The 13,029-nt window shown below is 37.4% G+C and overlaps 1 protein-coding gene across 1 annotated transcript in view; it reads right to left on the minus strand.

Annotated features, from left to right (window-relative positions):
* LOC126092594 (collagen alpha chain CG42342-like) overlaps positions 1 to 13,029 on the minus strand; it is a 614,083-nt gene that overhangs the window by 512,236 nt on the left and 88,818 nt on the right. The window contains exon 9 of the mRNA XM_049908319.1: positions 3,145 to 3,198. Within this exon, the coding sequence (XP_049764276.1) occupies positions 3,145 to 3,198 (54 nt within the window). The remainder of the gene's footprint in view (positions 1 to 3,144; positions 3,199 to 13,029) is intronic.

The following is a 13,029-nucleotide window of genomic DNA, read 5'->3' on the forward strand; positions in this document are numbered from 1 at the left end:
GGGTTCGCTCTCTGCCAGGTCATATCTTCATTGTTGCATCTAGGCCTCGGCCATTGTATATGAAGGAGCTTCAGGCCTTCCTAGGAGCGGCCGCCTCGACCCACTCATTGAATGGCTTGTTACACAAAAATGTACCTTTCTGCTGGAGCCGGGACTGTGAATGTGCTATTCAAATGTTGAAATCCAAACTACTGTCAGTTCCTTGTTTAGCTACATTCTCTCTGGACCAGCACATAGCTTTGGCAACTGACACCTCACAGTACTGCCTTGGCACGGTCCTAGTGCACCAATATGCCAATGCCTCTGAGCAACCCCCCCGCCAACCCTCCCCCCCCCCCCCCCCCCCCGAGTTTCATCTTATTACTGGCCATAAATCCTTGGTTTCCTTGTTTAACCCTCAAACTTCCTTGCCCGACAAGGCAGCACGTCATCTACAATACAGGGAGCTGTTCTTATCTAGCTACAATTACAAAATCAATTTTTGACCTATGTCTAAACATGTCAGTGTGGATGCCTTCCTGAGCCCAACTTTGATCAGGAAGAATTGCTTTGCTTCTATCTTGATATTGAAATGCAGGTTGCAGTCGAGCATTTCCCAGTTACAACCTCATGCAAAGCAACTGCCATTTCCACTTCACTATCACATTGCAAACAGTGGACTCAGGGATGTTTAGGAGTGTGGAAATCTCACATACAGACTTATGACACAAGTGACACCCAATCACCTGACCATGTTCGAAGTCTGTGAGTTCTGCGGAGCACCCCATTCTGCTCTCTCATTATGTCAAATGACTACTGAGGTCACTGATATGGAGTAACTGGCAGCACAATGCACCTAATATGAAAAACAGATGTTTGGGGGGGGGGGGGGGGAGGGGGGGTCCAGATACTTTTGATAACATAGTGTATGTGTGATACACAAGAATAAATACGAACACTAACAAATATGGTACACTAGCTTTGCAAACACTTGAATCAAAATAGCAGCTTCTCAGTCAGCCATTGACAGCACAAGACCCATGACATCACAGAAATATCACTGTTTTGAGCTTCAAACTCTTAAAATGCTGGAGACTGAATATAAAGACACTATACATCACTCATTTAGAATATAAAACATGAAAAACATTAAGTGTGCACCAAAGCTAACACACACTATGTTCAAGGTACCCCAAAAATGCATCTTTTAGTATGATCTGTTGTGATAAAGTGTTGGGAAATGTGACTTTTGTGAATAAATATGCCACCTATAGATCTTATCTTGGAGTTAGCTTTTTGTGATTTGTTGTAGTTGATTATGAAATGGAAAGGAGATACGGTATGTAGACTTTTGGCTTTAGTGAGATCCTCCACCCTGAAATCTTGGTTTTGGTGACACTCTGATCTGTAGCATAGCCGGGTCTACATTCATTCCAATCGATAAATGTTGCAGCTTTCCCCAGTATGGAAACCATGACCCACACCTGTTCACAGTGTTTAAAATCAGTCCTTCCAGCCACAGCTTCACATGAACATTCAAAAGTGTTAACCATTGTTGGCTCCATTTACTAACCTGTGAAAATTATAAGTGTGTAAAACATCTTCAACTGAAGCACTGTACTTATAAAGGTTGGGCAAAGTGATCTAGCAATAAAGTGCATTCCTTGAAACCAAAAGGCGATCAAATCCCTCTTGGACAAGGATTTTTCAGTCTGCCTTTAACCTAGAATTCAGTTTTCAATGATGTGGAGGTGCACTGGAAACAACATGTGGTATGGATTCCACATTAAACTGTAGGTTCATTTTAGTCAGGTTAGGGACACACAAGTCGTCGAACTGGCGTCCAATAGAAAGACTTAAAACAGGTCTTTGAGCCATACAAAATTATTATTATTATTATTACCATTATTGCTGTTGTTGTTGTTGTATTTATTGGGAAGGCCATAAAAACGTCTGTGTACCAATGTTAAGCACATTAAATAAATTTAATAAATTCTTGCTACATTTTATGGCTGTGCTACGAGGGTTTAAATGTTATATTCATGAGGTGCAGATGCAATTCCAAAAACTTAATGGTACATATAATATGACTTCTATGAAAAATAAACATTCTATGGATAATGAAAGAAGTCTGGTTAAGGTACGAACAGACTTGACAATTTAAAAAGCTATAGTGGTTGCATAAAAAAATGCTAGAAGAAGAAACCTGACAGAAATGAAGAACAAAATAACAAAGCAGCCAGATTATATGGAGGGTTAAAAACACTTAATATATTGAGAATGTCATGCCAGAATCCCAGAGCTATCGGCTAGTATAGGTTTGACAATACAATGAGCTTAAAAAAATATATAAACACGTACAAAACATGTTAAGACTGGCCCACACATGCATTTTCAGAAATGTGACTCTGAGTCTATCTATGTGAAATAAATAGGGCAACATAAACTAATCAAAGAAAGTTAAAAAATGGAACACAGTGCTAAAGATTATTTATGACAGAAACTAGAAAACTGAGACAATGTGATACAACAAGAATTACTCATCTCCTTCCAGTGCTTGCTTACATACATTATGAATGCTGTTGCAAACTGAGAGAAACAATTCCACACATTGGTAATTAAAGACATAAGTCAATCTCCAGATGGCTTATGAAACAATGAACCTCCGGCAAATATGCTGAGAGCATAAATAAAACCAAGTAGTTTTGTATTGGATAACTTTTTTATGTTCTCAGAAGGAGGACACAAACAGCATACTACTCTACTACAAAATAAATTGCTCTAAATTTCTTTAGAATTTACTGCAGCAATGAAGACTTAAAATAGGACTATCTTAAAAAAATCTCTTGCTTTAGTGTAGCAGTGTCACTGTTTCTGCAAAAGAAAAGGAAGAAGGTTAAATTTCTTGAAGCTAATACAGTATGTAGAAGAGAAATTCATGGCCAACAGAAATCTTTTGATTAATCCCCAGTGATAAAGCATATCCTGCTATGATGTGACTATCATCCAAAGAAGAATATGTAACACATATTACAATAATTTCATTTAATCCATATGCTATGAATTAAATTTACATTGGCAGTTACAAGTGAGGCAGTGTGCATATTCTGCTGAAGAAAAATAAATTGTGAGTGAGCAGGCTGAGAATTCCATACAAGGACTTACTGGCCACCCGGGAATTCCTGGTTCTCCCATAGGTCCTGGTTTGCCTGCATGCCCCTGTCACACAACATAACCTAATAGCATACGGAAAACAAAAACTGTCCAAAGATGATTACTTCTCACTTTGTGTTTGGACAGCATATTACAAGCAAATGTTTAAATTCTAACACAGCTGCAGCACACCCAGCAGCCATGATGATGAGTAAAATGAGATACAAAAAGCACTTTAAATACTTGTATAAAACTAAATGAACATGAGGTGGAAGGCACTATTATATAACATTTAATCACTCATGACAACTGAAGTAAATCTTAACCCATTTGTATCAGCCAATAGTTACACAAACAGTCCTTTAGAAGGAAACATTATAGTGTCATACCAGTTAAAGGTGATAATGAGAGTGATATTATGAGGTTGCATTTCAGACTTTTCTGACTGTTTCCTACTCTTGAGTTTGAGCGGTAAGCAAAATGCAACAACAATCTGGTGCCCACACACAACACTCAGACACTGTGCAACTGGTGCGGTCTGCATACAGCACAGATTTTTATAGTTATGTGACTGTATGAAAATGTGGTCCTAAGGCAGCCAAAATTCCAGTAGCATCACATGGAAAAAAGGAAATCTTTTTTTCCTAGAGGTAATCAAATTTGACAGTAAAACTGTTTGTATACATTACCTGGCTTTTAGGATCGCAGAGTTCATTCATCCACAGTGTTCTGATAATCACTAATATCTCACAGATCTACATTGTCATAAAATCTGTGTGTGTGTGGGGGGGGGGAGGGGGGGGGGAGGGGGGGGGGAGCCTTTCAATTGTAATTTTATGTGCAACCCAACAGTGACTGATGTAATGATGCCTGCCTGGCAATATTGACCAAAATCTTTTATCACAACAATGGTGTAAGTTTGTCCTTGCAAAGAACCTGCAATACCTTCGAAACGTTTGGGGAGCTATGCTGACCCATGACACTCAATTGCCAATGACAGTTTATGAAAGTGAGTTATGCAAATATAAATCATTTACATACCAAATGTTCCTAACAGTACTGAGATCATGTGAACTCACGGGTACACAAATAGTTCCATTTTGATGGTTGTCCATCAAATCTTTATGCCAAAATTCAGAAATGGTAAAGTGAAATGCCATTTCAATTAACCAAAGAGTTCTTCATGAAGATATTATGGGGAGGAAACAGAAGCATATAGTTAATCAGCATGTCTTTGTCTCTTAGCCTATGAGGTATGATGTCAGATATACCAAGGGCCCAGTTTCATCCAGCAAAACATTCATCCACACAAAGATATCACCTTTGTTGGGAACTATACTCTAATTTTTACTACAGCCATACTTGCCATCATCAAGTGCTAACATATTCTGAGTCTCTTCAGTTTAGGTGAGATTTTTCCACAAATTTAGGAACAAATACTGATGTCTGTGTGTATCACGAAGCAAACAATGAAGAATTCTGTACATGGTAGATAATAAATAATTATACACAGATAGACTGATAAGTCACACAAATTTCTAAAAAAGAATGGGTAATTTTGATAATATTGTTGTTGAAAATGACTAATGAACATGACTAGATTGTTGGTTTGCATTTTTATCTTTTTGTGGCATAATGAATAGTCCATTAAATTTTGGGCATGCAGCAGTGCAAATTGTTGGTTATCAATGTGGAGAAGTTAGTATGATATGTAGCATAAAAGATGAGAAAATTCACTTTCAGATTGTTATCAAATATTTTCAGGGTTTGACAGTTATACTGATTGAAAGCTAATTGGAATAAATCCAAGGAGATTCTGGACACATATTTAAAACTAGGTGTTTAATAGATAATGAATGTGTATCTAGTGGCAATATAACAGAAACTGAACTGTACTCTATATCTCTACGTAGGTGCATCACATAAAAAAACAACTGGGGCAGTTCCTAAAATGTTAATGGAAGAAAATGATTGATGTTACATAACTTATAGACAACTCATAACTAAACTAAAGTGAATGATCCATATTTATATAGCTGATAAGCACATATAAAAGTAAACACACTATCCTAGCTTTCAGAACATCAGTTGCATCCTCAGGGAGGAGAGAGGGATACGTTGGCAAATGCTAAAGAGGAAGAACAGGTCACTCAGACCCCAGGCTCACCCTAAATTTAGCCTCCAACTTTAACTTCAAACTGGGATTTCAATGGTTATGTAAAATCAGTGGAATGGAAATTTCAACTTGGTATATAAGTGCCCCGACACATTTGAAATGTATTTGTATCATTATCTCTTGCTTATATCCTGTAAATTGAAAATATCAAATGTAAAAGTTATCCACCAGATATCACAGATGTTAAAGGAAAGAAAACTGAAACATATAATGAAACAAAAGAAGACACAATACTTGGGATATACACCATCCAGTCACATTAATGTGGCTACTTGTCAAAAGCCTGGATAACCATCTTTGGCACAGCAAGACAGGCAGAAAGGGCATCAATAAGGTACTGGAAGGCACTGACAGGGATATGGAGCCACACTGACTCCAGTAGTGTGGCCAGCTGTGCTAGGTTTTCATTGAGAATCCATAGCACAAACAGCTTGATAAAAGTGGTCCAACCGATTCTTAGTTGGGTTTAAATTCGAGGAGTTTGGTGACTGGGGAGTACAGTAAACTCATTCTCATGCTCTTTGAACTAATCTCATACACTGGAAGCTGTGTGACACTTTGCATTGTCCTGCTGGTATATGCCATCATGCTTAGTAAAAACAAACAGGATATATGGTGGACCTGGTCCACAAGGATAGATGCATACTTGTGTTGATCCACTCTGCATTCCAGAATGACAAGATCTCCTGGAAAACAACACAAAAACATTCCCCAGACCATAACCCTCCCTCCTGGTTGCAGTGTGCTTTTCTTTCAGACGTTTCATGCTGTACACACCAAGGGCCACAGTCCAATTGAGTGTAAAATGTGATTCATCTGAAAAGACCACCTGCTATCACTCATTGGATGTTCAGTTGCGGTAATGGTGGGCTAATTCCAGCCTTCATCACTATTGAATAGCAGTCAACAAGGGCACGAGTCGGACACCTGCTGCAGAGCTCCATATGCAGCAATGTTCACTGAACGGTTGTCAAGGAGACACTGTTAGTAGACTCTTGGTTCATCTGGGTGGTCAGCAGATCAACAGCTGCATGTCTATTCACCTGTACACGTCTCTCCATAGTTATCTTTTGTCCTTGTAGTCTATGGCCCACGGTGCAGCACAGTTCCATTGGCACTAGTTTTGGATAGTGCCATTTTGCCATGCAAATTATACTTTAGCCACAGCAGCATGTGAACAATTTATAAACTTAGCTGATTCAGAAATGCTACCACCCTTGACCCAAAAGCTAATGATCAAGCCTTTTTGGATGTCAGATAAATCACTAAATTTCCACATTACGATAATGACTGCACTGTTTTCCACATCGCCTTGACATACTTTATGTACCCTCCATTGCTAGTGATGCCACCTGCTGTCTGTGAGTGGTTATTGCATGCTGATGGTGGTCACATTAATGTGACTGGACCCTGTATGATGAAGGATGGGAGATACTCATTATTAGAATTTATTAGTGAAGGAAACATTAACAGCAAAAGGCACTCTGCAAGATAGAGAAACTCATGGCTCAAAGACCCTTCCCTAGTGCAATGTGAAGATCAGAGCTAACTATATGGATTGCCACCTATACTAGAAAATGGCATCTTCAGAAGCAAATAAAAGTGCTACGTCATAAAATGAAACTCAACATGTAAATGATCACTTAATTCATGGAGATCTGCAGTCTGATACAAAATGGATACAGATGTAATTAACAAGCAACATATTACATTTAATATATTAGAATGGTAGAGTAGATTATGAAGAGGAACAGCTCCAACTAAGTTTTGGACAACCTCTTACAAGTATTGTGAATCAGATTATTGTGATTATCAGATGTGGACCACAGCATTTCCTTTACTTCCTGTGACAAGGGAAAAAAATGCTAATGAAGCTGAATGATGATTAAACATAAAATGTTAAAAAAGGGTACAGTGTTCAATGAAAAACTAAACTGAAGAGCTGGAGTAGTTGAGGCCATAACAATCAGTTCTTTGTCGATAACATGGAAAGGACTGATTGCTACTCACCATACAGAGGAGGCATTGGTTCCAGGCAGGCACTATGGAAAAGACTGCTTAAGTACTGGACAAGTCAAAATGGGAGTTTACAAATCTGAAATGATAGCGAAATTTATTGAGATAACTTACAGAATCGGTAGCTGTGTCATTTTACAACAAACAACCTCAAGTTTGATTCACGTAGTGCATCAAAATCCCATTATGCCACCAAGAGTGCTAGCATAGCGTATAATTAAAATCTACTCTCACTGGTGTGGAGCAGGCTCACTGTGTGTTTTGTGACTGGTACTGTGTGTCTGAATATGCTTGAAAACTTTTAATTTCCACACATCGATGAAGATGACCGAAATGGGATGGTTTACTACCAGAAACATGGTGCACCACCTCATTTTCTCAAAGAAGTTTGAGGTTTCCTCACTACCCATACCTGACACAGATTGATCCTTTCCTAAAAAACAATTTAGCTGACCTGAAAAATTGAGTCTACAGTGCCACTGCCCAAGTTACATCCAATTTTCTGCAATTACCAATGGAATGTTTGCCACATCACAAATGATAGTCACATTAAACCAAAATGATAGTTGACATTTTTATGTGAAACTTGAGGTTGTTTGCTACAAAATGATACATCTACTGATTCTGTAAGTTATCTCAGTAAATTTTTACACCATTTAAAGTTGTAAAGCCCTTTTCAACTCATCCTGTATTAAGTTTTTGTACAAAGTTCTTCTTCTGAAATAGAAAACAAACACACATACACACAACTACAAATCACACACACACACACACACACACACACACACACACCACCACCTTCATCATTGTCATCATTTTCTTCTTTTTCTAGATTGGGCTTGAGGCTTTTGGTACTTTGTCACTTCACAATGTTGGATGAACACTTAAACTAGATATAAAGTATGATTCATGTGTGTGCAAGATAGTACAAGTGTCACTTGGTACAAGGCATATTCCAAAATTAAGGTTTGTTCACTCACAGAAAAATAAGCTCATGAGAATGGCTTTTATTGATAGTAATATTTTACTACATATCTATGAAGTTGAAGCATAAGTTGATAGAGTTTTTGTTTTGCATGTTGGTATTCTGGTTGCTATGGGCTTATTTATTGACTGTAATTTTTTATTTGTAGTTATCTGTGCTATTTGAGCTTACATACTGTCATTTTGTCGTTTGGTGATAGTGAGTGGAGTTGTGGACATTGGAAAATAGAGGGCCAAATGGAGTAATCAGAACATTTCCAACATATTTTTCTGTTTGAGTTCCATAATTTGCATTGTGTACAGGTATAATGCCCTTGGAAAGAGCATTGCAGAAAAATGTTTTTTTTTCATTTTAAGGAGAATTGTTTTGACATTAGTGACTCTCCCTGTTCAGAAATACCTTTGGGGTTTGATGAAGATCCTTTAAACGCATTAATCCACAATGATACAGGTCAGTGTACTCAACAACTTACAAATGTGATGAACTGTGACCATTACACCATTGCGCAACATTTTCATGTAATGGGGAAGGTTCAAAAATTGGATGTATGGATGCTGCATGCTCTAAGCCAAAATCACGAAAATCAGTAGCTGACCGTATTTACATCTCTGTTTCCTTCTCACCAACTGGCTCACGAACAACACCAACCATTCCTATCCTGCATCATTACTGGTGACAAGAATTAGCATCTTTAAGGAAAAGAAAGGAATGATTGAGCCCAAACAATGTGGCAACTCCCATACAAAGACCTGCATGAATCCACAAAAAATTGTATTATTCATCTGATGGAACAGCAATGCTGTGATGTATGATGAATTGCTTCCCTGTGATGTAACCATCACTGCTGACATTTACTGTCAACAACTGAGACTTCTTGCAAATGTAATCCAAGGACAATGACCAAGAAGACTGCACTGCATTCTTCTGTCTTCCGTCTGCATTCTACTAGACTGACAAAAAACATTATACAGGAGTTGAGTTGGAAAGTCATTCCACATCCATCTTATTCACTGATCTTGCATCCTCAGGTTTCCACCTTTTCTGTACGCTATCAAACAACCTTCAAAGCACTTCCTTCCCAGATGAAAATGCGGTCCAAACATGGCTCGATGAGTTCTTCACATTAAAACCAAATTATTTCTACAGTCACGGAATCGAGAAGTTACCCCAGCAATGGCAGACTGTTGTAAATAGCAAAGGAGAAAATATTATTGATAACTAAAGCCTCTGTTATGAGTACCTGTTGTGTTTATTTAACTTACGGAAAAACACTACAAACTTATGCACCAACCTAATACTTTACTTTTCTATATAATCTCCTTTCGCATATATATACTTTCTGCAATGCTACACCAGCTTCTTTAATCCATTTGCACAGAAGTCTGCTGCCTGAGAAATGAACCAGTTGGTAATTTCAGTTTTGAGTTCATTGTTTTTGAAATCATTGTCCCCCCCCAATCACTTTTTCAGTTACAAGAAGAGGATATAGTCACTTAGCACAAGGTCAGGACTGCACAGAGGAGCTCAAAAAGTTCCCACCAAAAATCTTGAATCTTCTCCCTGGCTTTGACAGCAGTGTGAGGGAGTGCATTGTTGTGAAGGAGGATTATGCTGGATGACTTCTCAGTTCAGTTAGCACTTAACAATATACGTCAACTGTATATTGACCCACAGTCCATGAAAGCAATAAAAAGGATGTTGTTCTTTTCATTCAAAAGAACAATAACTATCATTTTTCATTTCAAGAGTGGAGACTGCTTAAACTTTTTTGGTTTGTATGGACTTGAATGACAACACTGTATTGACTGTTCTTTTGATTCTGCATTGGTGTATGACATGGATGTCTCGTCGGCTGTTAACGTTGTGGAAAAACAAATCATGTTCATCTTGCCTATAGCGCTCCAAAAACTGTTGTGGACTATGCATTAATTTGTTCTTTGTGCTGATCAATGAGCATTTTTGGTACCCACCTCACATCCAAGGTGTTCAGTGACAATCCTGTAAACTGACGCTCGAGTAAAATTTTGGAATTCATTAGCCAGACCACTGATCATTAATTGCTGATCACTTTGAAGTTTTTGGTTCACATGGTCAACAATGTCATCAATGCAAATACTGGGCCTGTCACTCCACTGCTCATTGTGAACATTTGTGTGGCCATTTTGAAATTCTTGACGCTGTTTTCAAATGTGTTTGTCACTCATTATTTCAGATTTACACACTAGGTATAACTCACAATAGATTTCAGCAACTGAAATCCTTTTGCTAGCAAAAATCTGATCACACCGCACACTGCATGCGTGAAACTTGATTCAGGCCTACCATCAGTTAAATAAGTTAAATATTGGTCACAGATCTTAGTTTTGGAATATGCCTTGTATCTTTATAAAAAGAATTGTTAACTTCAGAAACACAAAAGTAACATTATATTTGCTCCATCATCTCCTTAATAATCACAATCCCCAACCCAATATCTGTCTTTGGTTACAGAACTCCTATATCCAAAACACTCACAAAATATTCAGTCCTTAGATTTAAATTAGCCAAGATGTTTATTGCAAATATTTGATGATAGAATAACATGCTCATTACATCAGAGATGTCTCACAGTTACCTAGAAATAATGGTACCTCATCATTTACATTTAGTTCCTATACACAGCTAGCTCGTGCCTGATGCCTAAAGCTTTGTACATATTTTAGCTGAGTGCTTCTTTTTGCCCCTTTTCTTTTTTCCTTTCTTGTCTAAAGTTTTGATTTTCTATTCCAGTTGTAACAATATTATAAACTGGTAATGACCTTATGTGAAATTCCATTAAGTGTTACATGAAAGTATAAATAGCTTGTAAAATAACTGAAAAATGTACAAGAGGATCTGAATGCATAACTTTTGTATGGTAAATGACGGAAAAATATGTTAGTTAATAACTAACATGCCACTAATCAGATTCACGGACAGATAAATGCTGTAACATTTGGAGATGTCTGTTGTGCACCTTTTCTGTAGGTGACGTTTTTCCTTTTCCCCATATTAAATATACCCAATATGTGGAACAAATTTTCCACCATCGCAGGCAGCACAAAAGGCAACAAAGGTGGCTGAGTCTGAGGAACCTCAAAAAAAGTGTACATAATATTTCTAAAATCTGGTAAAATTGATGGGATTAGTGATATGCAATGAGTTTATACTTTGAGAAAGGTCACTAACATTCAGAGAATGTGTAAAAGAAAAAAGAAAAATAAGAATAAAAGTGTTTGATCATCTACAGAAGAGAATTTAATTTGTGAGACGCAACAAGAAAATTGTGGTATACTGATTCATAGTTTCACAGGGAGAATATCCCTTAATTATTTGACATAAATTTAGCAAAACAATCCTACATAAACTATTATTTTATTTGTGCTACAAAAACCCATTCTCACAAAAGCTACATTTGCCATAATGCCCTATGACATATAAGGGGAAAAGGAACATACAGTGGAGAAGATGAATGCGAGAAAGACTTAACTGTCATTTTTACTTACTGATTTAAAATATATGTCACTTGGAGCTATAAATATGGACTGATTTAAAGTAGTATGGACTGATTTAAAGTAGTATGGACTGATTTAAGATAAAATTTGTGTAAAAACCTGGCAAGTTTCCAACAATGGGATAATCACACCTCTCATAAGATGGAAAGTGTATGATCAAAAAGGAGAAGTGCCTTAACAACTCTAATGTTGATAGAAAAATAGTTCTAAATTTGAGCATTTTAGGTTAATTTGACCAGAACTTTTATGAATATCAACCAAAAATACAAATTATTGAAACCAGTCACATTTACTATTCTTCCCACTAAATTGTTCAGAGGACTATTCTTCCCACAAAATTGTTCAGAGAATTATACAAGTTATTCAGAGGATTATACCTCCATCACAGATGGATATATTTCATTTAATAAGGCAGAGACAAACTATATGCACAGCTTTTGTCCACAACCTGTGGCAATGTCTGGTGACAGCTGATTGCAATAATGATAATAACTACAACAACAACAATAATAATAATAATTCAGTGAAGGATCAAAGTTATATTGGTGATTTGAAGGCTTAGTGGATAATAATATACACGTAAATACCTTTCAGGGGTCACAGGCTGTTTTTCCAGTTACATTTACATCCCATAAACTTTCTATGAACTGACTCAAAGAAAGATGACGTATTAGAGGCGAACAAGTGCAGAGAGCATATAAAATAAGAATGCCATCAACAGTAGCAAACAATTTATGTAACATTGTAATTATACTTATTATTACAATGATACTGTGTATGTGTTCATGTGTAACCAGACCGTGACAAAATTTAAAACTGGCCCCATTGTGTTACCACATTCGCCCATACTTGTTGGGCATTCAAATTTGACAGTGACCCAATGGTGGATTGCTTGGGAATGTGAGGAAAGGCATACTCACTGTCAAGATTCTCGTCAACCATGTCTAACTACCACAAAGGAGGATAGCCATATGGTGCACAAAGCACAGTGTAACCCCTTCACAGCTGCACCTGGCATCAATAAGCAAGTAATGGCATCCCTGCAACATTCTGTGACGTGTCACACCAATAGTTAGAAACTAGCAGCAGCTGGACTACAGAATTACCAACCCATGTATGAACTGCCATTAACACTACAGCACAAATGGCAGCATCTGGAATGGTGCCATGACTGGGAAGTATGGACT

The sequence above is a fragment of the Schistocerca cancellata genome, chromosome 1 (genome assembly GCF_023864275.1).
Source record: "Schistocerca cancellata isolate TAMUIC-IGC-003103 chromosome 1, iqSchCanc2.1, whole genome shotgun sequence".
Lineage (NCBI taxonomy): Eukaryota > Metazoa > Arthropoda > Insecta > Orthoptera > Acrididae > Schistocerca > Schistocerca cancellata.